Below are 26,965 nucleotides of genomic sequence, written 5' to 3'. Positions count from 1 at the left end.
TGCTCATTAGCATACCGGTAACTCACATTCCTTTGCATTCACCTTTCCTAAAAAGCTAATCTCCAATATGACATTTTCCATAAGGGAAATAAATGCAAATTGGGTCCTAATTAGCATCAATTATGTAGATTAGGACTGCATAGCATAAGACATATTTCATTGTATTCACCTTGGCCTAATCTCCCTACACTATGGGTATAAAACAACTGCCATGTACCATTAAGTACACCAATTTACTTCAAAGGAAACATTACACTCTAGGTCATTAATTATGCAAATAAGGTTTTAAGTAGCACAAATAGTATGTCATTGTAACAGTTATTACCTTGGTAAAAGGTGCTTTTAAGCCAAAACTTGCAAACTAGCCTCATTCCTACTTATCCAAGTATTACAGTATTGCCGGTATAATTATGCAAATCAGGAACAGTTTACAGCTATTCATGTTTGTGTATATATTAGCTAAGTGTGTACCTACAATGTGAGTACTTACCTTCCTATCATTTAGAATACAAGAGATAAAAAATATTTTAGGAAATACAGCATTTCTTCATTAATTATGCAAACTAGGTCAATCCATGGGGGTAATGTGTACCTCTTAGATGAGTCGGTTGATATGGTACCTATATAATGAATACGGAATTCATCGTCATGGAGATACGGATTTTCACCAAATACACTTTTTCTCATTAATTATGCAAATTAGGTTCCACTCAGACTAATTAGTACTTTGCTGCCGAAGAAAGCAGAAGAGACTGTACACTAAGAGAAAAAAGAAGAATACACCAGCAAAAACAACATATTTTCCCCATACCCTATACAGGGAAAGACAATCAGAACCTAGAGATTTACTGCAATTATAAAAAGATTGGAAGACTGTCAAGACAATGACAGCCTTCAACACAATTCAGACCCTAAGTTGGGATGTACAATTATCATGATGTTTTCATGATCATCTTTCATACTGTGTATCCAGATGATACATTTTTATACATAAGGGACTTGTCATTGAGATTTTCTTGGAAAAAGTACCTTTCCAGCTTTATGATTTTGTTATCATAAAATCAAATTTTCCATTTGTTCATATGTTCAAATCCAAATGAAAACCTTGTGAATTTTTGGCATGTCTGTGTGTTTCTGACCTACTTAGATGTGGGTGAAGTCTGTCCATCTCTGATTGCCTAATTTTTCATGTTGCACTAGCAGCTATAAAATACTGAAATTTGTACTACAGTCAAACCTGCCTAGGCGACCACCTTTTCAACGCGACCACCTGGCCATGGCGACCGCTTTTTCTCGGTCCCGAAAATTTTCCCCATAGGCACAAGCATTAAGCTGCCTGCCCAAGGCGACCACCTATCCAACACGACCGCGACCGCCACGAATTGGGATCGCAAAGAGCACAATCCCTGCCCATGGCGGCCGCCTAATTTTCAAGCGTGTGGTGACATCGGATCATTTTGTTGTCGGACTTCACGGAAATGTTTTCAAGACTCTGAAGGACAAAAATAAGGACAAAGATATATGGAATAGCAATGTTATAGCATCGATTCCTCCATGAATTGTTTTAATAAAACGTTCCCCCTTCATAAACAAATTGTAAAGACAAATGTTTGTGATGTTGTTGTGCCTATCGTTATCTTATAGTTTACCGAAAAACTCAATTTAAACTCAATTTTCAAAACGAATACGTAGTGTATGGCGTCAAAAAGTCAGATTTCGCAGAAATTATTATCTATTTCTTGTATTTTCAACAAAAATGTATCTGTGTCTTACTAAATTCCGCCAAAAAATGACTTCGCCGCGGGCAAAACATCGGGCGAGAAATGTTGTTCCTTGGTTCCGACCGGGTGGGGCCAGCAGGTGTTTTCTAGGGATTTGTCTTAGGCCTTCAAACTTCGATGAAGTATGTGTGTGTACTATTTAATGTAACGTGTGAATGCGGGAAGGCGCTGCGATATCATCAAGGCAACCATTGTTTTGTACACAAAATTATGACGAAAATTTGTACACGATGTAGCGGTATACAATTATCACAACGATAACAGAAAATGTGATTTTTGTAGGATCTTTCTGTCAATGAGAATTGAACCTGGTGGGGGTCATGCTGTCTAAATTCACATAATTTTCCATCCATTTACATACTAGCTGTAGTTGAAAACCCCGCCCTGGAAACATGTGAGTGGAATCCTCTTCATGGCGACCACCTGTCCATCGCGACCGTTTTTGCTCGGTCCGCCGGGTGGTCGCCTTGGGCAGGTTTGACTGTAAAAGGAAAGTAGACCTTACTTGTGGTGGACAGGCAGGTCAGCACCATTGAGATTCCAGCCTGGTTCCTCCGGGTTGGGCACCTTGGCACCCCGCACCACGATGTGCTGAACATCTCGCCAGGTCAGGTCAGGACTGGGGACAAAACGTTCTCTTCTTACTTACACAAGAAAAGTGAGGCGTCATTTTTACACACCAATCTATCACGTTTTACAGCAGAATTTTCTGGGTTTCCTAAATATCCGTCATCTGACAGAACTCATTGATAATGACAGACAAAATGGCCATCCTGACATCATGCAAATCAGTCAAATCATGCAAGGAAGTTAACATGGATATGAAGATGATTTGAGGGCTGCACAAAACCATGCAGTTACTAAAGAGTTAATGTTCCACCCTGATCATGAAACATCATACCAGTTTGTCTGAGGACACTGTTGAACACCATATCTTTAAACACCACGGTTGACTTTGTAGACAAGAGAAGATGACTCACTTGGCTTGAAGGGTCAGGGCTACAATTCCGGTGGCCAATGGAGCTGCACTGGACGTTCCCTGAAAGTGGTCAGTGCACCTGTGGTCCTGGTCAGTTGTAATCTAGAGAAATAGGAAAAACTTTAGACTATTGGATTTATCTCTAGCGATAATCCTCTCTATAAAAGGCAGTTACAGGTATGTAGGAAGCCGCAGCCTAACATCTCCTTGGAGTCCTTAATTGAAACCAGGAATCGGACATCAGCTGGTTTCAAGCAGCTTTACAAATGACCCAATATCTGCTTAGCACAAAACCTCCCAGCGTAAACCCAAACGTTATGGAATTATTGGCCTGTTCCACATGCCCGGGATAGGGGTAAATTCAGTAGTATTGAATTGTGCCAATACTGGTCAGAATTGATCCTGACTGCAGAAAATCAAGGTCGTCGCGGGACCCATGGTGGGATCGTGCAGGCATAGACAAGATGGTCCCAGATGGTAGGGATGGCGGCATGAAATTTCGTATTTGGGGGCAAAGGTGTTGCTGACAGGTCAGAATTTTCTATTTCTAGTCCTGTAGCCAGAATTTAGTTTTGGAAGGGGGGGTTGTTTTGTAGGTTTTGGGACAAGCGAGCCGCAAAGGCACGAGAATTCTCTAATGGAAAAATTTTGCTCTCCTAAAAAATGGCATTAAATGAGTTTTTGACAGGATTCTAAAGTAAGAAATGGAGGCTGATGCAACAGGTCAATGGTGGTGCCTCTGCTACGGCTTACGAAAAGTTGGAAGGCAAAACTACGATTTACGGAAAATTTTTCAGCTTGATGATGATTTAAAAGTTTGAATCTTTTGCCTCCTACCTACCAATTATGTGAAATGAAATAGCTTCCCTACCAATTACGCAAAATTAAAAAGGCCGGCCTATGCCTTACGTAAAAAGAGTATGCAGACCCCATCATTATAGTATCAACACTTACAACAACTAAGTCTGCAGACAAAAAGAAACCACAAGTACATGTACCAACTAGAGTTCCAAGACCCCATGTTACCTTTTTAAGTGGCATATCATAAATGATTCCCATTTATTATGTGAATAAAGACCCCTTTGCATGCCTTATGTCAGTTGATCAACTTCTCTACCCAAATAACACAAGTTGTTCAAAGTATGAAAGTCTTACCTTAAGAAAGAAGACTATTGTAGCATTTCCTCATAAATCATGTAGATGAGGCCCTCATTTGTATGATTTATGCCTGATACTGTCCACATCTACTTAACTACCAAACACTGCAAGAATAAAATCCCCATCACCTACCATTATGGAGTTATATTAGTATTTTCCATTAATTATGCAAATTAGGTGACTGTATATATCGCTGTTCGCAACACCAACCACGAAAACCGTTTCCTTCTCCTTCATTGTTACTTTTTATCTGCTTGTATACCCTTAGAAATTCACAGAAGTAAACAAATATCTAGATCACTTTATTCCTACTTTACTTGTAGATTTCTGGTCAATATGGTATATGCTATATCATACGCTGGGTGTAGTTTGGATGCATTCCGCTAGAAGGCACAGCTGCATACGTGACTGACCATTTGTGGGGATATGAATGGGGGGATCTGAGTAGCCTGATGTGGTAGACAGGCCAGGTAGACAGCCCAGCTAGCCAGGCCAGGTAGACAGCCCAGCCTTTTCCGCAAACCTCAAGAAAAGTGGAACCCAGGGTAAATAATAGATACAAAACAACCATTTTCTTTGCCCAAACTTAAGTTTACAAATTCAAAGGTGATGCCAAGAGAAACACTTGGAGCTCAACCTTGGTTTATCCTTGTTCTCCTGGGAAACATGGCCTTTCCCCTTACATACAGCCAATCTAATCCTCCAATCAATCCAATGTTAATGTGTCATAAATCACTTTCAATATCTGCAGAATTGTGAGTAAATCGAGATGACACCCTCAGCACTCGTTTATCGAATTGACCTGTCCTCCTCTCAGCAAGGCAAGCCCTCGCTGATAGAACACCCATTGTCGGGCTCAAGAAGAAGTGACAGAAATTGGTCGCCGTTATTAGCCATTGCCGCCGGGTGGAAAATTTGCTGAACGATACTCCTGAGCCTCTGACGGGTCATTCTGTCCCATCTAAACGGAGAGCAATCTTGGGGAAAATGGCAGCACTGGGACAAGGGGTGGAGCGGGCAGGGTGCTATCAAAATGTCATAGGATAACAGAGGGGGAAGGAGGCAGTGGACCGGCACGTGTCAGAACAGACCTACCCACCCGAAATCCTTCAAGCTGCCACCAGTGTCAAAATATTGAAATAGGGGTTGTACGGGTTCAATCGACAGTTTCGGCAGGGATGGATTTATCCCGTGTTGCACCTCAGCATGATTCAGTAGGCAGCAGAGCAGCACCAGTATCAATAACATGATCCCTACCCAATTTTACAGCAGTGGACTTGGAAACTGGTGATACAAAAAACTCATGGGCCATGCTGATGTTTCCTTACTGGTCCCCTGCTTAGGCAGCCTTGACTGGAGAATGGTCATTAGGGGAGCAACAATTAAATGTGAAGTAAAACACTGATTCACTTGAACCTAACAAATTTGTTGCAGCGGAATTGAATCAGAATCAAAGAATGTCTAAGGTCTGGTTGGAGCAGGATAGATGGGTGCCATAGCCTATAGGAGCTGGCTCCACTGATCACACAAATGTGCACACTGTGCTTGATTAGAACACTAGGTGATCATATAATTCCCGAGGAACAAGTCGTTTCAGCTAATAAAAACTATTAGGGCAGGTTTCCCAGCCCGGTCGTGTCCATCATGTCTTTTCCAATCCATTGGCCAATTGATTCCCAATCAGGCAGTGAGATGGAACTGTGCCAACCTACACTGATCCCTACATGATAAAACTGCCTCCATATCTTATACCAGTGGCAATATGGGGAATTGAAATAGTTGGAGCAAGTGACAGCCTAAATCATGCGAAAATTGCAGAAGGAAGCGGATCACATCGCTATAACAACCATAACAAATTGGGGGGCTTTCCAATTTCTGCTTGCTGCAGTCCAGTTGATCTGGGGCTGGTCATGCCACATGGGGACTGTTAAACCTAAGGAAGATCTATCGTCTTGTTTATCCTTCGCCATCCTTCCCCAATGCACGGTGGCAACACGGCTCAATGTACCACGCTCATTACAAATCCTCCCTCATGGCCAGTTTAACGAGCAGCGGTCCAAACGACCAACAAAGCACGTACGGTGGACTACCTGCTATAAGAAATGGCAATTTCTCCCTTCAAGTCGGGAATGATAGAAGTGCTGGGCACCTTAGATGGGCCATGATAAAAGTGGCTGTAGCTACCCAGTGGTGGGAAGAACTCTTCTGGAGGGGTTGCTGTGGGTCAAAGGTTAGACAAGGTCAATTAGTGCAGACGAGATGAGTAGTGCTATGGCCAATTCCGAACCTTTGATTTACGGCCAGCCCAGGTCCCTAATGAGCATGAGGTGTGTGTTTCTGCTGACAAGGTGGTGGCAGTACAGGGTATTAATGGTCTCAACCACTGTGAGGCTGCCTAGCTCTATTTCTGAGTAGGGTGGAAGCTTAAAATGTTACCTGGATTCTACCACAATGACTTATGGCTATCTAACAGTTCTAACCCAAAATGGAGAGTGGAGTAAAGCTACATGTAAACAGAATGGCACCCAGACTTATCTAGATTCTGACATATCCCTAATGTGTTAATACTATTATAATACAGGTTTGAAAATTGGTAGTTGTGGAGTTATGAATTAGTGCCAGTTCATGATAAGGACGAATAGTAACTATAGGTATGTCAAAAATTGCAAGGTCATAACATATGCCTAAGTTTGTAAGGTCCAAAAACTGACGATTGAAAAATCTGTTACTGTAATAATATCACGCTTTCTGGGAGTCAATGAGCAAATAAAAAACATGGCCTTCAAGTTACTTACCGGTAGCGGAGATTATGGAATATTCAAGTAAGACACCATGTGAACTAAAATGTTACGGTTTATAATAACACTAAGGTATCATTCATGAGGTTTTTTGTCCCATAGACTTCTATGTCATTTCACATTGTTTTACATGGATGTGTAAACTTCACTTCACTACATGCATATGCTGCAAGCATACGACTGCACCACTCAACACCCAAGACTCACGGTGCACATTCAACATGCCAAACTTTACCAGCTAATTTCTTCAGTTACAAACAAGGTTTGATTAGTTTGACACTTGAGATCAGTTGGGCTGGCGAAAAGGGAATTTCTCACTGCCATAAACACATGATCATGCAGTTTATTTTTGGGTCCGCACTCTTTTAGGGTACCCATTCTGAGAATTATACATGAATAAGAGCTTAAGTATAATGTATTAAAGGGACGTATTGTAGAATCTGGTGGGCAAAAACTACAAATATTCAGAATTTGAAAAATCTACATTCAGATCATAACACATTTGTAATTCATTTGTTACTTATTTCCAACATATTCCCGTCATTTTGTCACATTTCCATCATTAATACACAACTAAAAATGCAAAACGCGCAAAATCTGGCTATAATCTAGCGGCCCCCGTTTTTCAATATGCAAATAAGCCAGTGTAGAACGCTAAGAAAAATCCAAATTGACTGTTGCGGTCGCCAGGTTTCCAGTGTCACAGAAAATCATCACAAGTGAACAAACTTCAGTACGTTGCGCATTCGATCGCATGTTCAGTGGTTCGTCAGAATGTTGGACAAAATGGCGGACAAGACAAGCGGTGGTGGGGATTGCGTATATAACTTATTTTCAAGACGTTTGCACGACACTACAAAGTCGCATCCATACGTGATGAATATTGCTGTGCAGTGTAATATTCACCTTCGCTGAGAAGGTTATGCAGAGGGTAGCGTTTGTTTGTGTGTTTGTAACAAACAGCATAACTCCAGAATGCCTGGATGGATTGTCTTCATACTTGGTATGTGATACTTGGTATGTCTTCTTGAGACCTCGAAAAAATTAGATTTTGGGCCGCCGAGCAACATGCAGGCACAACAGGCACAAAGATGCACAGTTGACGGATCAACATGACATTTGGTAGGTAGATAGCTTAAGTGATGATTGACAAAAGCATATGCTAATTATGCAAATCATGAGCTAATTTGCATAATTAATGAGGGAAGTTTATAAATCCGCTGAATCCCATCATAGGACTCTCAAGGTTCACATCTGACCAGGGTTGGAGTCAGGGCGCGGTAATCCGTCCCCTACTGCTTGGTGATCGTTATAGCTGTGCATAGGTATTTTGAATCTTCTGAAAAGTGAGTTGTAGTATTTTTGCGTGAGGTGCAGTTGGTTCACCATCGAAGTCTTTTTTGTAATAGTCCGCTGCAACGGTGATGTTTTTTTTCGCATGATGACCCAAATAGCAGCGTTTCTTATGCATTTTTATTGAATTTGTGTCATTAGAGATTGCGAATAAATCATCACATGACTTTTTTATTTATTTTTCATTTTTCAGAGACAGGAAGTATTATGCTTTTTTATATGTTGCTACCCATGGAAATTTTTTTTTTTCAAGCACCTTCGATCACAGAAGTGTAAAAAAAATGATTATTTTTGTATCCAAAATTTTTATTTTACTATCATAATGGTTTCTACCCAAAATAAAGCGACAACAGGCTATGCCGAGAACAACATCGGAAAGCACCAACAAACCGCTTTTTGCAGAAATTATCAGATTTTCCGTCCTACTTTTCTTGGCGAGATTGTAGCCCATCGGCCTGAGGGTGTCGGCCTACATACTAAATCGTAAATGAAACTCCATCTTTGATGACGTCATAGATGACATACTTGTTATGCATTTTATTGCTTTCATCAAAAGTTTGATTGAAAAAAAAACTGACATTCAGCCTTTTTTTTTGCTTCCAAAGTCAGCATATTCATTTATAGGCCCAAGGATCTCAGTTATATGTATATTTCAAGATTGAAGCTCGGTTTGAAATAGTTTAAGATCACAGACACCTTTAGAAAAGGACCATGCATTTGCATAGAACAAATATACATGCCGGAATCAGAACCAGTCTAATACATGTCATCAAATCCCTCCCCAAAAGTTGCCAAAACGTACGTTTTGGTCTGAAAATGGCCAAAAATCCTAAATAAAACCATTTTGAAGGTATTTAGCAAAAAAACACCTGGGGGTAGTAATTCTACCTGTAAACCAAATTTCAGCTCTTTTGGCCCAGGGACGACTGGATGAATCGCTTTGAAGATTTAACAGGACAAGAAGAAAGAAACATAACCAACAAGAGTTCTACGACCTCATACCTTCGCCAAATGATTTTAACCTTTATGAGTGTTTCTCATCAATCATAAATCATACCAGTTAATCGTCTTCACTCAAATAACGTAAGTTGTCCAAAATGAGCTTAACAAAGAAGGTTATGCTAACATTTATCATCAATTATGCAAATGAGGTCCTTAGTAGCATAATTTGATTTGATGGTGTTCACATTTCACATAACTTCTCATTGCCACAAATGAAATTGCCGTCATTTGCTAGTATGGAATTATAGTAGTTTCTCATGAATTATGCAAATTATGCCTGCATTTGCATATTGTCTATCTATCAACATTCCTAGATCTTCCTCGGTTACAAATGTCACATATTTGAATACTTATATTATGGAACACAGCGAGTTTTTAAAATTGCCTCATTGATTATGCAAATTAGATACTGATTTACATAATAAGTATCTAATCATGTACATCATCACTCAAGCTATCTAGTTACCAAAAATCATGACCATCCATCAAGCCCTTCCTGAGTTATTCTCTTTCAAAGTCTGAAGCAAATCCTGCTCCCGCTGCTAGGGGGCCCAAACCTATACAACTTACTCTCTGTCCAAAGAACTATTTATACCACTCAAAAATCAGTTCCATAGCATTTCCAGAACACGAGATATCAAAACAGGAAGTTCCGCTGCAGTAACGTAGCAAGCCGCTAGGGGGCCCAAAATCGAGTCATTTTCAGGTTTCATCAACACCTACCAACATATCAAATACCAAGACAATCCATCCAAGAATTTTCGACTTATCGTGTTTACTAACAGACACACAGACACGTTCTGTAAAATATAACCTTCTCGGTAAGGGTAATAACTATCAGACTACATCCTGTATTAATCCATGCATATTACACCCACCTTTCATCAAATACTTCTTCAGCTATACATATCCATACTCTTAATTAATGCACACTTCCACACAACCTCCATGAACACCATACAGCATGACGTATACTCTTCCTTCCCAGATATAACATGGTTAACTCACCTACCCCGAACACCGTCCTTATCCCCATGCTGTGACACTGGACTAATGACTGTTCTTCCTCATATAAGGCCATGTATATCCAACTTTTGTCTCCCTCCACCACATTCAACACCACAGCTGACTGACAAGCCAATTTGTCCCAGCAACTAGGGTTTCCTGCCTCCCACATGACAATTACGCACCCCTACCACTTATCCATGACCCCTCGAAACAACACGGCCAACACATCCCAGCCACGGAACACATACTTCAAGCATACAATATAACACATTTTTACACTTTTCTCGTTAATTATGCAAAGCACTTCACCCAAAATCTAATCATCTTGAGATTTCCCACATACACACCAACACACCAAATACGACAACAAACCATCCAGGCGTTCTCGACATAATTATCGTGTTCACTAACAGACACACAGACAAGCATAAAAAAATAACCTTCTTGACGAAGGTAACTAGAAAGGCAACATTTGCAAGCAAATACAGCATGTTTAGCCCATACTCCTCCCCATGCCAAAAAATGGACTATCCCAAAATAACACTTGGACAAACTGAAATATCAAGAAAATACTTCTGCTCAAAAGAGATCTATTGCAAAGTTATCCAAGTCCGAAATGGAGATTTTCCAATTTAACCCCCTATGCAAGAGACTCTTCCACATGCAACCCCATACATAATGGACCATTCTAAAATAGTTCCATTAAAAAAATGGATCACCCAAGTCCAAAAACAATTAGTCCCTCCGTGCAGGAATGGACTCTTCCAGTGGCACCTCCACACAACATGGACCAACAAATGGACTTTTGCATAAGTACTCAAGTCCACAATATAATTTAGAAAATGAATCAACTCTTCCAGCACTATCCTCATGTAAAATAGACCAGTTCAAATACATTTCTGCTAACAAATGGACTTTTGCATAATCACTCCAGCTCAAAATTGAAATAGATAAAAAAATTTCCCTATGTTTGAATGGATGATTCAAGAGTATACATTTTTGGTTTAGAAATAACGAAAAAGTTATTTATTTCAAAAATGTTTTTGAAGGGCTGTATGCCAAACATTTGAATGAGGGCCTGTGAACATGACCAAGGCAGACACAATGCCAAATTTCACATCATTCTGGTTTAATACATAGGAACTGGAGATATGCATCTTTGTTCAGAAAATAGTCAAAAATCAAGAAACATAATTGTGAACAAAGCCCTATATTATGCACATGTACTAGGCAGTCCCATACCACATTTGGTATGAATACTAGCGCACCTGCGCCTGAAATGCAAGATAAATTGATTAACTCAATTGGACAATCAGGCAGTCGAATTTTGAAATGCAGTGCTCCAATAGACCCCTTTCCAAATACCGCGGCCATTTTGAATCTAGCGCGGGCGCGCGTGGTTCGAGCGCGGGAAAAGTAAACACCCGGTAAGCCCACGGCCGCGGTAACGCGTCCCCAATGGAAACCAGCGTTGAGTCATCTTCTGCGGCGAGATGTTCTCCTCCTCGGTGAAATCCATCGATATATTTGCATGGCACAAGTAGATAATATTGTTGTGGACACTTGGACTCGATATCGGCTAGTAAAATTGTGAATTTCGGCTACTTTTCCACAGTTCCTGCCGGGCTGTTGAGCGCGCGCTACAGTGATAGAATGCTAATATGTTTACACCGCGTGCTTGTAGTTTCCCTGATAATGTTAGCTAAAGTCGAGAAAAAATCCCCCACAACATACACTTTTCGGGCTGAGATCCTTGTAGCTACGTTTAGGTATGAATATAACTGAGCCTGACTGTCGTGACAATGACAACATCGTCTTGAAATTACGTGAGTTTGGGGGAGGGTCGTGTTTTCTGTGCTGCGTTACATCGACTTCGCTCAGCAATATTTTATATTTCCGCCAAATGAAATCCTACAAAAACATTAAGATATAGGCTTTAGCTCAATGTTCTCAAATTTTGCAGAATTCCGGCGGCTTTTTGACGATCTTTTCGGATGCCAAGAATTTAGTCTTAAAGACTCTAAGTACGTGAGTGAAGGTGTGTTTTCCACTGTATGTGGCGTTTCTTTAAATCATTTTGCGCGGCAATATTTAAGATATCTGTTGGTTGGATGGAACCAAAAAAAAGTTAGATAATATTGGCTTGAGGACTGAAGAACCTCAGGCCGATATTTTCCCTTTTTTTGTGGGGTTTCATACTGCGGAAATCTAAAATATGTGATGTAATGAAACGCTACAAAGAAAACACGCCCCCTGCTTCACTTACGAACTTTCTCACGCTAATCTTGGCACTAAAATATCGTCAAAGTCAAAGGAGCCATCGAAATGCCGTCAAATTTATACTCGCAAAGGCCTCAAGCCTATGTTTTCATGTTTCTGTAATATCATCCGACGGAAATTTTAAGATATTACGGCGCAAAGTGAAAACACTCCATCTCTACTCACGTACTTTAGGTTTTGATATTTCAGAAAACGCGTCAAAAGAAGCCGCCAAAACTCTGCTAAATTCCTAACCAAAAGGACCTTGAGCTCAAGCCTACATTTTCACGATTTTGTGGGATTTTATCCAGTGGAAGTGTAAAATATCTCCGGACGAAGCGATGTAAAGAAAGGCTTGACAGAACACACGACCCCCTCGAGCTTCCAACGCGCGTATTTTTTTCCCAGGCGAAGCTAGCATCGTCTAAATTACGGCCACAACTGTTAAAACTCTGTATATTTCTATCTACGTAGCTACAAGAATCCCAGCCCGAAAAGTGTGTGTGTTGTGGGATTTTTTCTCGACTTTAGCTAACATTATCAGGGAAACTACAAGCACGCGGTGTTAACATATTAGCATTCTATCACTGTAGCGCGCGCTCAACAGCCCGGCAGGAACTGTGGAAAAGTAGCCGAAATTCACAATTTTACTAGCCGATATCGAGTCCAAGTGTCCACAACAATATTATCTACTTGTGCCATGCAAATATATCGATGGATTTCACCGAGGAGGAGAACATCTCGCCGCAGAAGATGACTCAACGCTGGTTTCCATTGGGGACGCGTTACCGCGGCCGTGGGCTTACCGGGTGTTTACTTTTCCCGCGCTCGAACCACGCGCGCCCGCGCTAGATTCAAAATGGCCGCGGTATTTGGAAAGGGGTCTATTGGCTGTCACTTCCTACACTGTATATACATGTAGTATTGGGAGTGACAGAAGTGGCAAAATATTGTCGAAAAGGTCCAAAATAAATCGTTTGAAGAGCTGTATGCCAAAAATGGGAATGTGGTCATTTAAATATTTGTTCAAGGCACATCTACAGCAAATTTCAGATCATTTGGTTGAAATATTCGGTTGAATATTTGACCGTGTTTACACCACTGTGCACTCGTTCAAACCTTACTGCAGTTGAAGAAGTGTATGCCAACAATGCGAACAAAGTTCTTTGAGCATTTGTTCTATGTACCATTATGATAGCAAATTTCAGGTCATTCCACTGTACACATGTACTTTAAGAGCACAGGAGGCCAAAATATACAGTTTTGGTCTGAAAATTGGCAAAAAAACTCAATAAAATCATTTTAAAGCCCCATATAAAAAAAAATGAAAAAAATGTCCAGGGGTATTTGCCCACTCTATCCTTGTGCCAAATTTCAAATTTCACTGTAGTACAATGTATGAAGGAAATATAAAAAATGCCATAATCATGTATGGTACTTATATGGTACTGTATACAGACACTACACCCTGATGATATCATTACCTTCGTCAAGAAGGTTATTTTTTAATGCTTGTCTGTGTGTCTGTTAGTGAACACAATAAGTCAAGAACGCCTGGATGGTTTGTTGTCATATTTGGTGTGTATGTGGGAAATCTCAAGATGATTAGATTTTGGGCAAAGTACGAGAAAAGTGTAAAAATGTGTTATATTATACGCTCAGTACATGTACAGTGTATGTGCTCAGACAGACTGGCTGGGATGTGTTGGCGGTGTTGTTTTGAGGGGTCATGGATAAGTGGTAGGGGTGAGTACTTGTCATGTGGGAGTAAGGAAACGTATAGTTGCTGGGACAAATTGGCTTGTCAGTCAGCTGTAGGCATTGGTATGAGAAAGGTATAAGCAGCAGAAAGTGGTGTTGAATGTGGTGGAGGGAGACAAAAGTTGGATATACACGGCCTTATATGAGGAAGAAGAGTCATTAGTCCAGTGCCACAGCATGGGAATAGGACGTTGTCCAGGGTAGGTGAGTTAATAATGTTATATCTGGGAAGGAAGAGGTGATTTATTAGTATACCTCATACTGTATGGTGTACTGGGGGGTTGTGTGGAAGTGTGCATTAAGAGTATGGATATGTATTGCTGAAAAAGTATTTGTTCATTGATGGGTGGGTGTAACATGGATTACAGGATGTAGTCTGATAGTTATTACCTTCGCCGAGAAGGTAATATTTTACCAAGCGTGTCTGTGTGTCTGTTAGTGAACATGATAAGTCGAGAATTCTTGGATAGATTGTCTTGGTATTTGGTATGTTGGTAGGTCTTGATCAAACCTGAAAATGATTAGATTTTGGGCCCCCTAGTGGCTTGTTACGGTACTGCAGTGGAACTTCCTGTTTTAATATCTCCTGATCTGGACATGCTATGGTCCTGATTTTTGAGTGCTAGATAGCTCTTTGGACAGAGAGTAAGCGGTATAGGTTTGGGCCCCCTAGCAGCTTTTTTGGAACTGCAGGAGCAGGTTTTGCTTCAGACTTTGAAAGGGAATAACTCAAGAAGGGCTTGATGGATGGTCATGGTTTTAGATAGCTTGAGTGATGATGTACATGATTAGATACGTATTATGCAAATCAGTATCTATTTTGCATATTTGATGAGGAAAGTTTATACATCCGCCAAATTCCATGATATGACTATTCAAATAGGTGACATTTGTAACCGAGGAAGATAGGAATGTTGCTAGATAGACAATATGCAAATACAGGCCTAATTTTCATAATTAATGAGAAACAAGTAAATGACGGCAATTCATACTTGTGGCATTTGGAAGTTGTGTGAATGTGAACAGCATTGAATCAATTATGCAAATAAGGAGCTCATTTGCATAATTGATGATAAATGTTAGCATAACCTTCTTTGTTAAACTCATACTTGGGACAAATTATGTTATTCGGGTGAAGACGATCAACTGGTATGATTTCTAATTGATGAGAAACACTCCTAATACGTCAGTCATATTTAGGTTAAAATCGGATTTCAGATTTTTGAAAAATCTAAGTTGGTTCGAAGAACTGTTCGCTGAGTAATGCAAAATTGTCTGGACTCTCGGATTGCGGAAATTCTTCCACAGAAGAAATCTACATCTTCAGCAAGATTCTAGTTGTTTACATTGTGAAATTTGCAAGACACGTGTTGGTCCATACACCACTGGAAGAGTCCATTATTGTATGAGGGGGACATTCAATTTTGGGCTTGGTTCATTATCAAAAAGGTCCAGTTTTTTTGGTGAAGGTGGTTTTTAATGGTCCAGTATGAATATGGGCGCCTAGAAGAGCCCATCCATGCATAGGGTTTCAAATTGGGAGAGATCCATTTCTGACTGGTCTTCAATTCAATTATTCATTCAAATACCAACATTGCAGACATACAATAAATGTTAGCCTCTATGCCACAGTCGCTTTTTGCATGGGGAGGGAAATGGGCGAAACGTGTTGCATTTGCTCCCGCAAATGTTGCCTTTCTAGTTCAATTTGTGTCCTAACATGTGTCGTCGACTATTATATTTCAAATCTAGGTATCTTGTTTTTTTCGGCCCTTCTTGTTGTTTTTTTGCGCTCTTGCATTAGATTTAGGGTCTCCAAAGGACGTCATCCATAAAAATTACTAGGTGCCGCCTAATAGCTGGTTACAAAATTATTCAACCCCCCATTCCTGCAGCATCCCTATACTATTAGCACAGTAGAAGTCACTTAATTGCACCTCTGACAAACGCACATTCCATTTAACTGCACTGAATCCCAAAATCCCAAACCGGTTCTCACCCACTGCATTGTTAGTGGCTCCGCATATCTGCACGGCGCATTGTCACCAATGCTGGATAACTGCACCAAATTTGTCAAAAATCCTCGACAAGTTGACTAAAAAGGTGCGCTAAAAATTGGCAAATGCGGTACAAATGAGCCGGTAAGTGCCTATGTAGAGGCACAATACCACCAATATGTCTAAAATTGTTTTGACTAACAATCACGTTGATAGCGATCGTATGGGAGGTCCCGGGCGGGTCCCGGGGCATGTCGTCAGCATATAGAAAGAGACGCACGCCTGCCAAAGGCGGCATTGCGCTTTGGCAGACAGCATGCTGTACTCAACAAAAATTGGTCTCTACCTGTACACTGTCTCATTACTGTGAATGCGACAACGCTATATTTACATACTGCTGCAGTAATAAAAGACCGGTGTCTTTATGCACATCTATAGTCGCAGTTCTCAGATCTAGTCGGAAACCGCACAGCTACTCGGCAGACAGACATAGCAGTCGCTTTTGATGGTGCGGTGCTGACGTGATCATCTGTCACATTCTTTTATGGCAGAGCTGAATCCGCGTCCTAGAAACTTCCTACATTCACCCGAAGGATCTATACGCGGGTTCGGCTCTGCTATATTCTAAAGGGGAATGGTCTGTCACTGATCTAAGTCATCTAACCATATCTACCCACTGGATACGTAGTACAGTACATTGTACAGTAATTCACTACCATGATGTACACAGTCTAATCTATCCAAACATGACAGGGGCCTCTCTGGCACTTACTGATTTCACTCACTGTGTCCTGAGATGTCTTTCCTGAGAATTTGAAATTTACTGTTTTAATACATAAATGTGGCCCTAAAAGGAGGTGGAATCTACGGTGTTACCGCACTGTACCTGTATAACGAAAGCTTTCTAACATCTAAATGCGTGCAAACAAGTTCATACAGCACACTGAGGTTTATAAACTATTCACCTCCTGTATGATACTGTGTACTACCCGTCCAGCTGGGCAATTTCGCATTATTGCACCAGCTGGATAATTGCACCAAATACGCTGACAAATGGGATGTGCACGCTGACAAATGGGATGTGCAGTTAAGCGGATTCTACTGTATATCTAAAAGCTGCTATGACCTGCTGCGGACGGGAACGATAGTACAAGCTTCTGGCAGTGCTCTTTGGGAATTTTGGCCCATTTCTTGTGGGCAGTGGTTTCCAGCTCAGCGATTTTCTGAGGTCTACGTACCGCAACAGCTTTCTTCAGATCCCACCAGAAATTCTCAACTGTGTTTAAGCCTGGAGACTGTTATGGTTACTCAAGAACCTCCCAGGCTCTTTCTCCGACCAAACCTTTGTGGACGTTGATGTGTGTTAACAGATTCCCACCCCAAGAAGTAAAGTACGGTTTTTTGCTTGTTTATCTTTTCTATAGCAGTTCTGAGGATGTATATTGTATATATGAAAGCATTGCTTTCATATATACAATATACATCCTCAGAACTGCTATTTTTGTTTGGAACTGGAGGGGCATGAAGCAGTATGGGTAAAGAGGTGAAGTCTGCCATCTCTGATTGACTTGTTACAAGAGGTTATCACTTTAGTGGATCCATAAAGTTTTTACTGAGGGGTTAAACCCTTCTACTATTATCTTCTGCCAAGATATAGTTTAAGGTAGAAAAAATAAACCTTTGCAGGATCAAACTGTGTGAAACAACATCATCCTCAACATCACCATCTCGAACGTCTTACAAATGAAGAACATGACATGTTTTCATCTGGCGTATTGAAAATCATTTTCTCCTGATTTGATCCTAGTGCCCGGGGCAATTCCTCCGGGATAAGTGGTACATTTTGAAGTGTGAATTATGTTTCTATAATGTTTTCTTCAAGTTGCTCCTGAATCTTGTGCTCTGCATCAAAAGACAACTTGCTAAATCAATCTGGTGTCTTGGGAGGAAGTATATTACACCTTAACATCTCCATACAAAGTACCATAATTGCTTGACTACATTTGTGAGTAAAAAAGATGATACAGCTTGTTGCATAACACTCAACATGTAACAGAAACATTATCATATATAAGGAATTCTTGCTGATTCTAATGAAAAGAATCATGAAAGCCTGCATTGTCTTGGAGGGTTATTCTAACCTCCTTTTTTATGATCTTATTTTGATAGAGAGTACACAATATTCCTTGTAAGAACTATGGCCCAAATTACTATTGATTGAATTAAAGGTACGCCATCCGATCAACCTGACCAATGACAAAAAACATCACAAAGCACTTAGTCTAGTGACAGTTGAAGGTTCAAATCTACACAAAGCGCATTAAGTCATTTTTTCAGGAGTGGAAGACTTCGTTATGTTGAACGTTATGCCGCCCCTATAGACAGCTGATGAATAACTTGGGGACTGGTGAGATGTATTGATCAAAATGATGAATAACAGAGAATACTGGAGACTAAGCTTTGTGAATGCTCCAACTAATTGAGTATGACTATAAAAAGAACAACTATGTAATACTATGTAATAAATGTAGAGTCATGTATCGAGTAGAACCTGTCTGCACAACAAAAGAATTCTTCAATTGACAGACATCAATTCCAGCACCAATTTTCAAGACAAACTTCAAAACGTTTTTATTACAACAACTTATCAGGATATATATGGGAAAGTTTTCTCACCTGGACGCTACTTCCATTTTCTGGTTGTACTCAAACAAACTGTAGGATAAGAGGTGAGGTATTAATTCACCTTAGGTCACATCAAACACAGATTTGAACAGGGATCACAGAAGAGGAAATGACTGCTCCATACATATGGAAATAATCTGTATGAAATTAAAGGGCGTTCCGCACCCACAGATGGGGTTCAAATTTGTTGTAGAGTTGGTGATTGCATTGTAAGCAGTGTCAGAGGATTTTAGCGTGTCTAGGTCTGCTGGTGGCTTACCGTTCTACAGATGTCAGCCTCAGTCCTGACCCCCAAATCTCTGATAGCACTAAGGGGGATTTAAAGTAAATTACGAGCAGTGGTTCCCAGAAAATCTGGCGCTCCCTGCCCAGGCTCTCTCGAGTGATCCATCACGGGTAACGAGACTGTCATGTCCGACAGAATGTGGGGCCTCCCACCTCCCTACACCTCACCACAACCTCATTTCTAAAGGCCACCGTTATGATTGAAACCTCCAGAAAACTGTCTTTTCGCTAGGTTTAGCCATTATTGGGAGAAAATTAGGGGCAGGAACCCGCCAGGTGGGGATTTTCGTTGGCAGTGACCCAGGGAGAACAGGGATTGGGCAAACAAATTGATTTGCCACTCAACGGCAGTGACTTGCTAAGCGGGACCTTCAAACCTTGTTAAGAAATTGAGACAAATCCCTTTATTAGCAAATTGCCATTCCAGGAACCAAAACTGATGCTGAAAATGTACAGTCAAGTGATCCGCTGTTCTAAAAAGGGTGACTTTGGACAATTGAGGGGGGGGGGGGATTACTACTAACAATGCAAGGTCAAAAAAGAAGGCTTTGGGCACAGATGCTTCTGGAGTAACAGACACAGAATGTTATACTAGTAGTGATTATATTGTGATTTGGAGGCTCTGTGTGATGTCACTGCACGTACAGGGCACTTGATACAACGTATGTTGTCAAATGAATAGTTATGTGTATTATGTGTATAACATCCCCTCATCAGCCTGATTACGCCACAAAGGAGACCCCTGGCAGAATGTGAGAAACTACAGTCTCTCTAAATCACTACACACAGCCATGTTCATCCCTACCCCTTACCCATTAAAGACAGCAGAACATGACAGTTTTTTGCCTATAGGGATTCAAAGGGGAACTCAACCCCAGAAGTGGGTGTTATTTTCTAAAACATTTTTATAAAATACAAAATCAACCAAATTTGTCAAGTTTCATCACAGAATGATGAACAAATAGATAGACAATAATTTCAGGTCAGTGCAATGAAAGAATTAAATGGAGGCTAAACTTAAAATTGAAAAGTTTACTATACTTTGCTAAACACACCCCAGAGTCAAGTCAAGTCTTCACTTGTTTTACACGTCAAGTTACAACTGACGGGAAAGTCCTGAACTACAACAAGATTGGCAACATAAAAAGATGTTACCATGGCGACGGTGGTCTCTGTTAACGTTTTTGTTTTTAGCCCACATGCAAATAAGGACCTCGCATAAATCATATCAGTTGATCACCTTCTTTACCAAAATAACACAAGGTGTCCAATATTTCATAAAAGAAGATATCGAACCATTTCCTCATAAATTATGTAAATGAGGCCCCCCTATGCAAGATTTGTGTCTAATTGTGGCCACATTTACTTAACTTCCAAATGTTGCAAAAATGAAATCCCCGTCATTTGTCACTATGGATTTATAGTATTTTGTCATTAATTATGCAAATTAAGTATCAATTTGCATAATTGATATCTATCGATATTTATCTCTTTCTCAGTTGTCATGTGTTTGAGAGTCCTATAATAGAATGCAGCTGATTTATTAACTGTCCTCATTAATTATGCAAATCAGATATTGATTTACATAATTGGCATATGATTCTGTAAATCATCACTTAAGCTATCTACACACCAAAAATTATGATGATCCGTCATCCCCTTCTTGCGTTATTCTCTTTCAAAGTTTGAGTCAAAATCAGCTCCTGCAGTTCCAAAAAAAGCCGCTAGGGGGTCCAAATCTACAGGACATCTTTTCCTAACAAAGAGCTATCCACAACTTAAAAATCATGACTATAGCATCTTCAGAAGATGAGATTTGAAAAGTGAAAGTTCCCCTGCAGTACCATAGAAAGTCGCCAGGGGGCCCAAAATCCAATCATTACAAGGTCTCCCACAGACCTACCCACTTACAAAATATGAAGACAATACATCCAGGCATTCTTGAGTTACAATTCCTAGAATTCTTGCAATCTGCACAGAATAAACTACATTATTTTCAAGATCAGCCCTTGATTTCCTAAAATCGCCCCATTTTTCGGAGTACAATTTTTTCAAAGAACCACAAAGAGGTCAAGGGATAGTTGAAGTGAGGTGAGATTTTTTTAAATCTTAAGAATGGGTTTCAATTAGGGGTGGGTACCGTATACCGGTACACAATGGAACAAGCCCCAGCCTACGGCCTTCCCAAAATCCACAAATCGGGTGTCCCTCTACGGGTTTGCTGAAAAGGCTGTCTACCTGGCCTGGCTAGCTGGCCTGTCTACCTGGCCTGTCTACCACGTCAGGCTACTCAGATCCCCCCATTCATACCCCCACAAATGTTGAGACACGTATGCAGCTGCGCCCTCTAGCGGAATGTATCCAAACTACACCCAGTGTATGGTATAGCATATAGCGTATTGACCAGAAATCTACAAGTAAAATAAAAATAAACTGCTGATCCAGATATTTGTTTACTTTTGTGAATTTCTAAGGGTATGCAAGCAGATAAATAGTAATAATGACAGAGAAGGAAACGGTTCTCGTGGTTGGTGTTGCGAGCAGCATTACTAGCAGTTTGGTTAAACAAAGGAACCACGTACATTTGCAACTGTCGGCCTGGCTGTGGGCGAAAAGACAGATGTTGCCAGAGGGCGGTCCAGAGTATGTCCCCTGGCATCAAAACAGAGTGGAGGGGCTATGTGAGCACATGGCTGTCGGCGGAAGTTGACATACTAATATGACTGTCATTTTCTCTTCAAGTTACCAAAGATTTAGTTATCGTACAGGACAAGTATTGTCTGCTTTGGAACAAACCTAGGCTAGTATCCAGCTTGTTTGTAATATAGCCCCCAAGGAAATGTTACACAGACCACCCGCCCCACCCCCCTGAGTTGGACCAGCAGGATAGCTGTCACAGTGGTATTGTGCAACTCTGTTTCTCTCCAACCGACCCCTTGGCTTTCCAACCGACCCCTTGGCTAAAGCCAAGGGGTCGGTATCACCTTGAGGCGGCTACTGTATTAATGCTTGTGTTGTTAGCTTACCCTTAGCGTCTTGACGTCTGTATTTGCATTATATGCAGTCGAAATAGCACTGTGAGTACCAGCGTGCATGCTGCTGTGCTTAGCCTTAGTAGTAGGACATGACCCACTCGACTTGACCTTTTATCTTGCAACACACCTATTGTTTTCTGCGTTGCTAATAACTCATTGTCAGCTCGTTACCTATCCACAGAGTTGAGATATTCTAGCCAGCAATGCTGGACTACGCTTGAACAACAGAAGACATTTTCACAAGGGCCATGTTTTTTTTCCATGTAATTCGATGGTATGTAGCGTTAAGTTTCATCAACCTTTGTGGAGATAAGGTCGTACACACGTCCATCATACGATGGTCGCGGTGCAGGGGGGTCGATCCGGAAGGGTCTCTGGGTCGACAGTGTAGCTGCAGCGAGATAGATCTTCGTTAGCCCGTCAACTGGTGTTTAACTCTTCATAAACTTTGTATATAGGTGTGCGTTCATCCAAGTTCATTAAAGATGTAATGTCAGCAGTGCATACGGCGCTATTCATAAGTGCCCGTATATGATAAGGACCAATAACAATGGACTAAGTTCGTATCTTGAAAACAGCAAGGTCACAAGATATCTTTAAGGTCGTAATCACCAACAACTGACGACTGAAAAATCGGTTTGAATTTCACGCTTTTGGGGGGATTGACGAGCTAATTGCCTGTCAACATGGCCTTCAACTTGGCTGAATTTTTCAGAGTGGAACACGGAATAATCCAGAATGACACCGCACAATATATGCAAGAAATGTTTCTTGAAATTTACAAAACTCCACACCTGTGTCTTGCGAGTGCATTTATTCTTGCCATATTTTTCGATCATGTGATTGGATTTCAATGTGGCCACGGACATAAAACGCAAGAAGGCGTCGACGATACTTGCACTGTTGTTACATGTAGCACAGCACCGATCGGCAGACTGAAAAGATTAAAAAGACTGAGTTTGTGTCATCATAGTACGTCCGGATTCACTACGGTGAGATACAGTAAATACAGGGGCGACAGTAATGGTATATATATTGTGTGCAGTTTGCAAGAATTCTAGGAATTGCACAGGAAGGTGAAAATCCATGGGACTATAGCTCAAGAATGTCTGAATGGATTGTCTTCATATTTGGTAGGTGGGTAGGTATTCACGGCACGAAAATGGATATTAAAGCAAAGTTTCTGAAATACGTATCAAGACCTTAAACGTGGCAAAATATTTCGGGAAGCTTTCAGATTCCATAAAGGTAACTGAAAGAAAAATCAAACCTTTCCGGATGATTTAGGCATTTGTATATTATGTGACTTAAAACACTGGGTATATTTACGTATGTCTTACATGTGTATTTAAATATGCCGTACAGATAAGATTGTATGCTCCAGAACGTTTTCGGCACTGCTGTACTTTCCTTTTTATAACAGTAGTACAGTTATATGCTGTAACTGAAAACATCGTGTTTCTCTATTAAGTTTTATATATTTATCACACTTGCCTCGGCTCAGACAGACACAGCGATCTTTTATTTTGGATGGCTTCTCAAAAAACATACGACATCTTTCCTACTTCTTTAAAATGAATAACATTAGCCTAGTAAGACCGGTCTCAAAGTTCAATGTTTTATTTTTCATTGTGAAGTTTTTCCTGTATAACTGTCAAAAATTATTTCTCTGAATTAGGTGCCGTCGTGTACACACTTACATGGGCTCGACTGTGTACAGAAATCTTAGTCGATATTGTTTCAAAGGCTTCTACCAAAACAAACGGCATCTTTCCTACTTCTATATACAACATATACAACATATACAACAAGCGGCCAAGACCTTGCTCCCTAAGCTTATATGACCCGTTTACCTATAGGAAATGTTGCGTTTTAAACAAACGGTATCTTTCCTACTTCTATAAACAACACATACAACAAGCGGCCGAGACCTTGCTCCCAAAGCTTATATGACCCGTTTACCTATAGATAATGTTGCGTTTTAAACAAACGGCATCTTTCCTACTTCTATAAACCACTTATACAACAAGCGGCCGAGACCGGCTCCCTAAGCTTATATGACCCGTTTACCTTTAGGAAATGTTGCGTTTTAAACAAAAGGCATCTTTCCTACTTCTATAAACAACACATACAACAAGCGGCCGAGACCTTGCTCCCTAAGCTTATATGACCCGTTTACCTATTAGAAATGTTGCGTTTTAAACAAACGGTATCTTTCCTACTTCTATAAACAACACATACAACAAGCGGCCGAGACCTTGCTCCCTAAGCTTATATGACCCGTTTACCTATTGGAAATGTTGCGTTTTAAACAAACGGTATCTTTCCTACTTCTATAAACAACACATACAACAAGCGGCCGAGACCTTGCTCCCTAAGCTTATATGACCCGTTTACCTATTCGAAATGTTGCGTTTTAAACAAACAGCATCTTTCCTACTTTCATAAACAACATAATTACAACAAGTGGCCGAGAGCTTGCTCCCCAAGCTTATGTGACCCGTAACCCATAGGAAATGTTACGTTTTAAACAAATGGCATCTTTCCTACTTCTATAAACAACATATACAACAAGTGGCCGAGACCTAGCTCCCTAAGCTTATATGACCCGTTTACCTAGAGAAAATGTTGCGTTTTAAACAAACGGCATCTTTCCTACTTCTATAAACAACATATACAACAAGCGGCCGAGACCTTGCCCCCTAAGATTATATGACCGGTTTACCTATAGGAAATGTTGCGTTCTAATGTTATTTCTTCATTGTAAAGTTTCTCCTGTATAACTGTCGAAAATCATTTCTCTATATTAGGTGCAATCTTGTTCACACTTACATAGGTGCGACTGGGTAAAGAAATCTTAGTCGATGTGTTGTAAAAGGCTTCTCCAAAAACAAATGGTATATTAACTACTTCTATAAACAACAAATTTATTCGCTGTGTCAAGTTCCGTGTTCTTCAAAAAGCCTTCGCGTGCACATATGTGACATATGTATTTGGGCGGGTGGGCAACAGTCCTTACACCATAAAATACCGGAGAGATCCCAATTGTATATTTCCTAGGCTTTGAGTGGTAAGTTCTCTTTGTTTTGTAACTGTCGCTCCAAATGGTTGTGAGAAATGGGTTCATTTGCAAGCAGTCTTTTTTTATTTTATTTACTGTTAATCTAGGATCTAGCTGCGAACAAGCCGTTACCCAAGATAAGATAATGATCAGCGCCCCCACCACCAGTATCTCCAGCTGTGTACTATGTGACAGGGTATTACCCAATGACAGAGAAGTGGGATTTTCAAATTTTACCGGATCTGCGAAAGGAATCAAGTTGTTTTTCCATCAAGTTGTTTTTCCGGCTGGCGTCTGTTCGAGGAGAAGTAACTGCATTTACTTTTGCTTGAGACTCTGCTTTTACCACGGTTCTTGGGACATCGATCTGGCGACGGAATGAACGCAAGACTAGGACATGGATATAATTCTGTACAAGCTGATGCCGTGACGGAATGGAGAGCCGATTTGAACAAGAACACGGCACAGAACGGGGAATTCACGACCGCATTGTATCATTCTGACAGGGAAAACCTCCTTTGTTCTGCCCTGTAAGTTGACCAAGCCTCGCGTCCTATACAGCACGAGTCATAACGTCCTTGCTTTAACGGTTGGAGTCACAGCGGATCTTATCTCATGCGGTGGCCAGATGGAACAGTGTGCTCTTTTAACCTTACCATCGACGTGTTACCCGACACTGGAATGACCTGGAATCGGAACTGTGGACTCAGATACTGGCACAGAATCGTGAGGGGAGATTGCACATCCATTGTGATTGTCACATCGACATCAACATCAAATGCAAGTTCAGAATAAAAGACGATGAGGCCACGATGATACATAGTAGGTATAATTTGACCCCTATGAAAAATGCGGAAAGTTTACAACACCATCAACCTGCTGAAAGACAACTTGAAACTCGGAATATGTGACCTTATAGTCATCTTAATGTACACTTATACAAGTCGTAAAAAGGCTTCAAGAAGGAAAATACAGCAGCTTTAAACACGTCTTAATGGTGTTTTACCAAGTATTTATGGCAACTTCAAGCTGCTAAAATGGCATTTATTCATGCCTTAAAACCATCTTAATACACTTGTATATGAATCTTAAAAAGGCTTCAAGAAGAAATGAACGTAAATTTTAAACACGTTTTAAGAGTGTTTTAAAAAGTACTTATGGCAACTTTAAGCAGCTGAAAGACAACTGTAAAGCCGGAAAAAACGGATATATCCGCACCTTTTGATAATATTTACACACACGTAAAGGGGTCATAAAGATGTTGAAAGAAAAGAAAACGTCATCTTTACATAAAATTTAAACATTTTTTAATCATTATTTACGATATCTTTAGATTGCTTAAAGGCTACGTGAAAAACGGAAATTACGGATGTATCCGCACCTTTTGTTCATCTTTACACACACGTATATTAGTCGTAATGATGCTTAAAGAAGAAAAAACGTCATATTTTCATAAAACATAAACGTTTTTTAATCATTATTTACGATATATTTAGACTGCTTAAAGGCTACGTGAAAAACGGAAATTACGGATGTATCCGCGCCCACGGAAAGACCACGTAACGACGATCTTTACATACTCGTATAAGAGGCGTATCGATACGTCTACGCTAAGTACTGTTTAAGCATCCGTAAATATCGTTTTTCGTGCTGTGATTTGGGAGACATTGAAACAGGTGGATTTTGGGCCCCCTAGCAACTTTCTATGGTACTGCAGGGGAATTTTCGCTTTTAAAATCTCGTGTTTTGAAAATGCTGTGGTCATGATTTTTTTAGTGGTGGATAGCTCTTTGTTGGGAAAAT

At 40.5% G+C, this 26,965-nt stretch overlaps 1 protein-coding gene across 5 annotated transcripts in view; it reads right to left on the bottom strand.

The window, feature by feature from the left end:
* LOC136421239 (furin-like protease kpc-1) overlaps positions 1 to 26,965 on the bottom strand; it is a 217,503-nt gene that overhangs the window by 6,783 nt on the left and 183,755 nt on the right. For all 5 annotated transcript variants that reach the window (XM_066408448.1, XM_066408460.1, XM_066408438.1 and 2 more), the window contains 2 exons: positions 2,762 to 2,862; positions 2,287 to 2,400 (listed from right to left, as the gene is read on the bottom strand). In XM_066408448.1, the coding sequence (XP_066264545.1) occupies positions 2,287 to 2,400; positions 2,762 to 2,862 (215 nt within the window). The remainder of the gene's footprint in view (positions 1 to 2,286; positions 2,401 to 2,761; positions 2,863 to 26,965) is intronic.

Source organism: Branchiostoma lanceolatum, chromosome 1, assembly GCF_035083965.1.
Source record: "Branchiostoma lanceolatum isolate klBraLanc5 chromosome 1, klBraLanc5.hap2, whole genome shotgun sequence".
Classification (NCBI taxonomy): domain Eukaryota; kingdom Metazoa; phylum Chordata; class Leptocardii; order Amphioxiformes; family Branchiostomatidae; genus Branchiostoma; species Branchiostoma lanceolatum.
The sequence above is the reverse complement of the archived record's forward strand: the minus strand, read 5'-3'. Positions and strand labels throughout refer to the sequence as shown.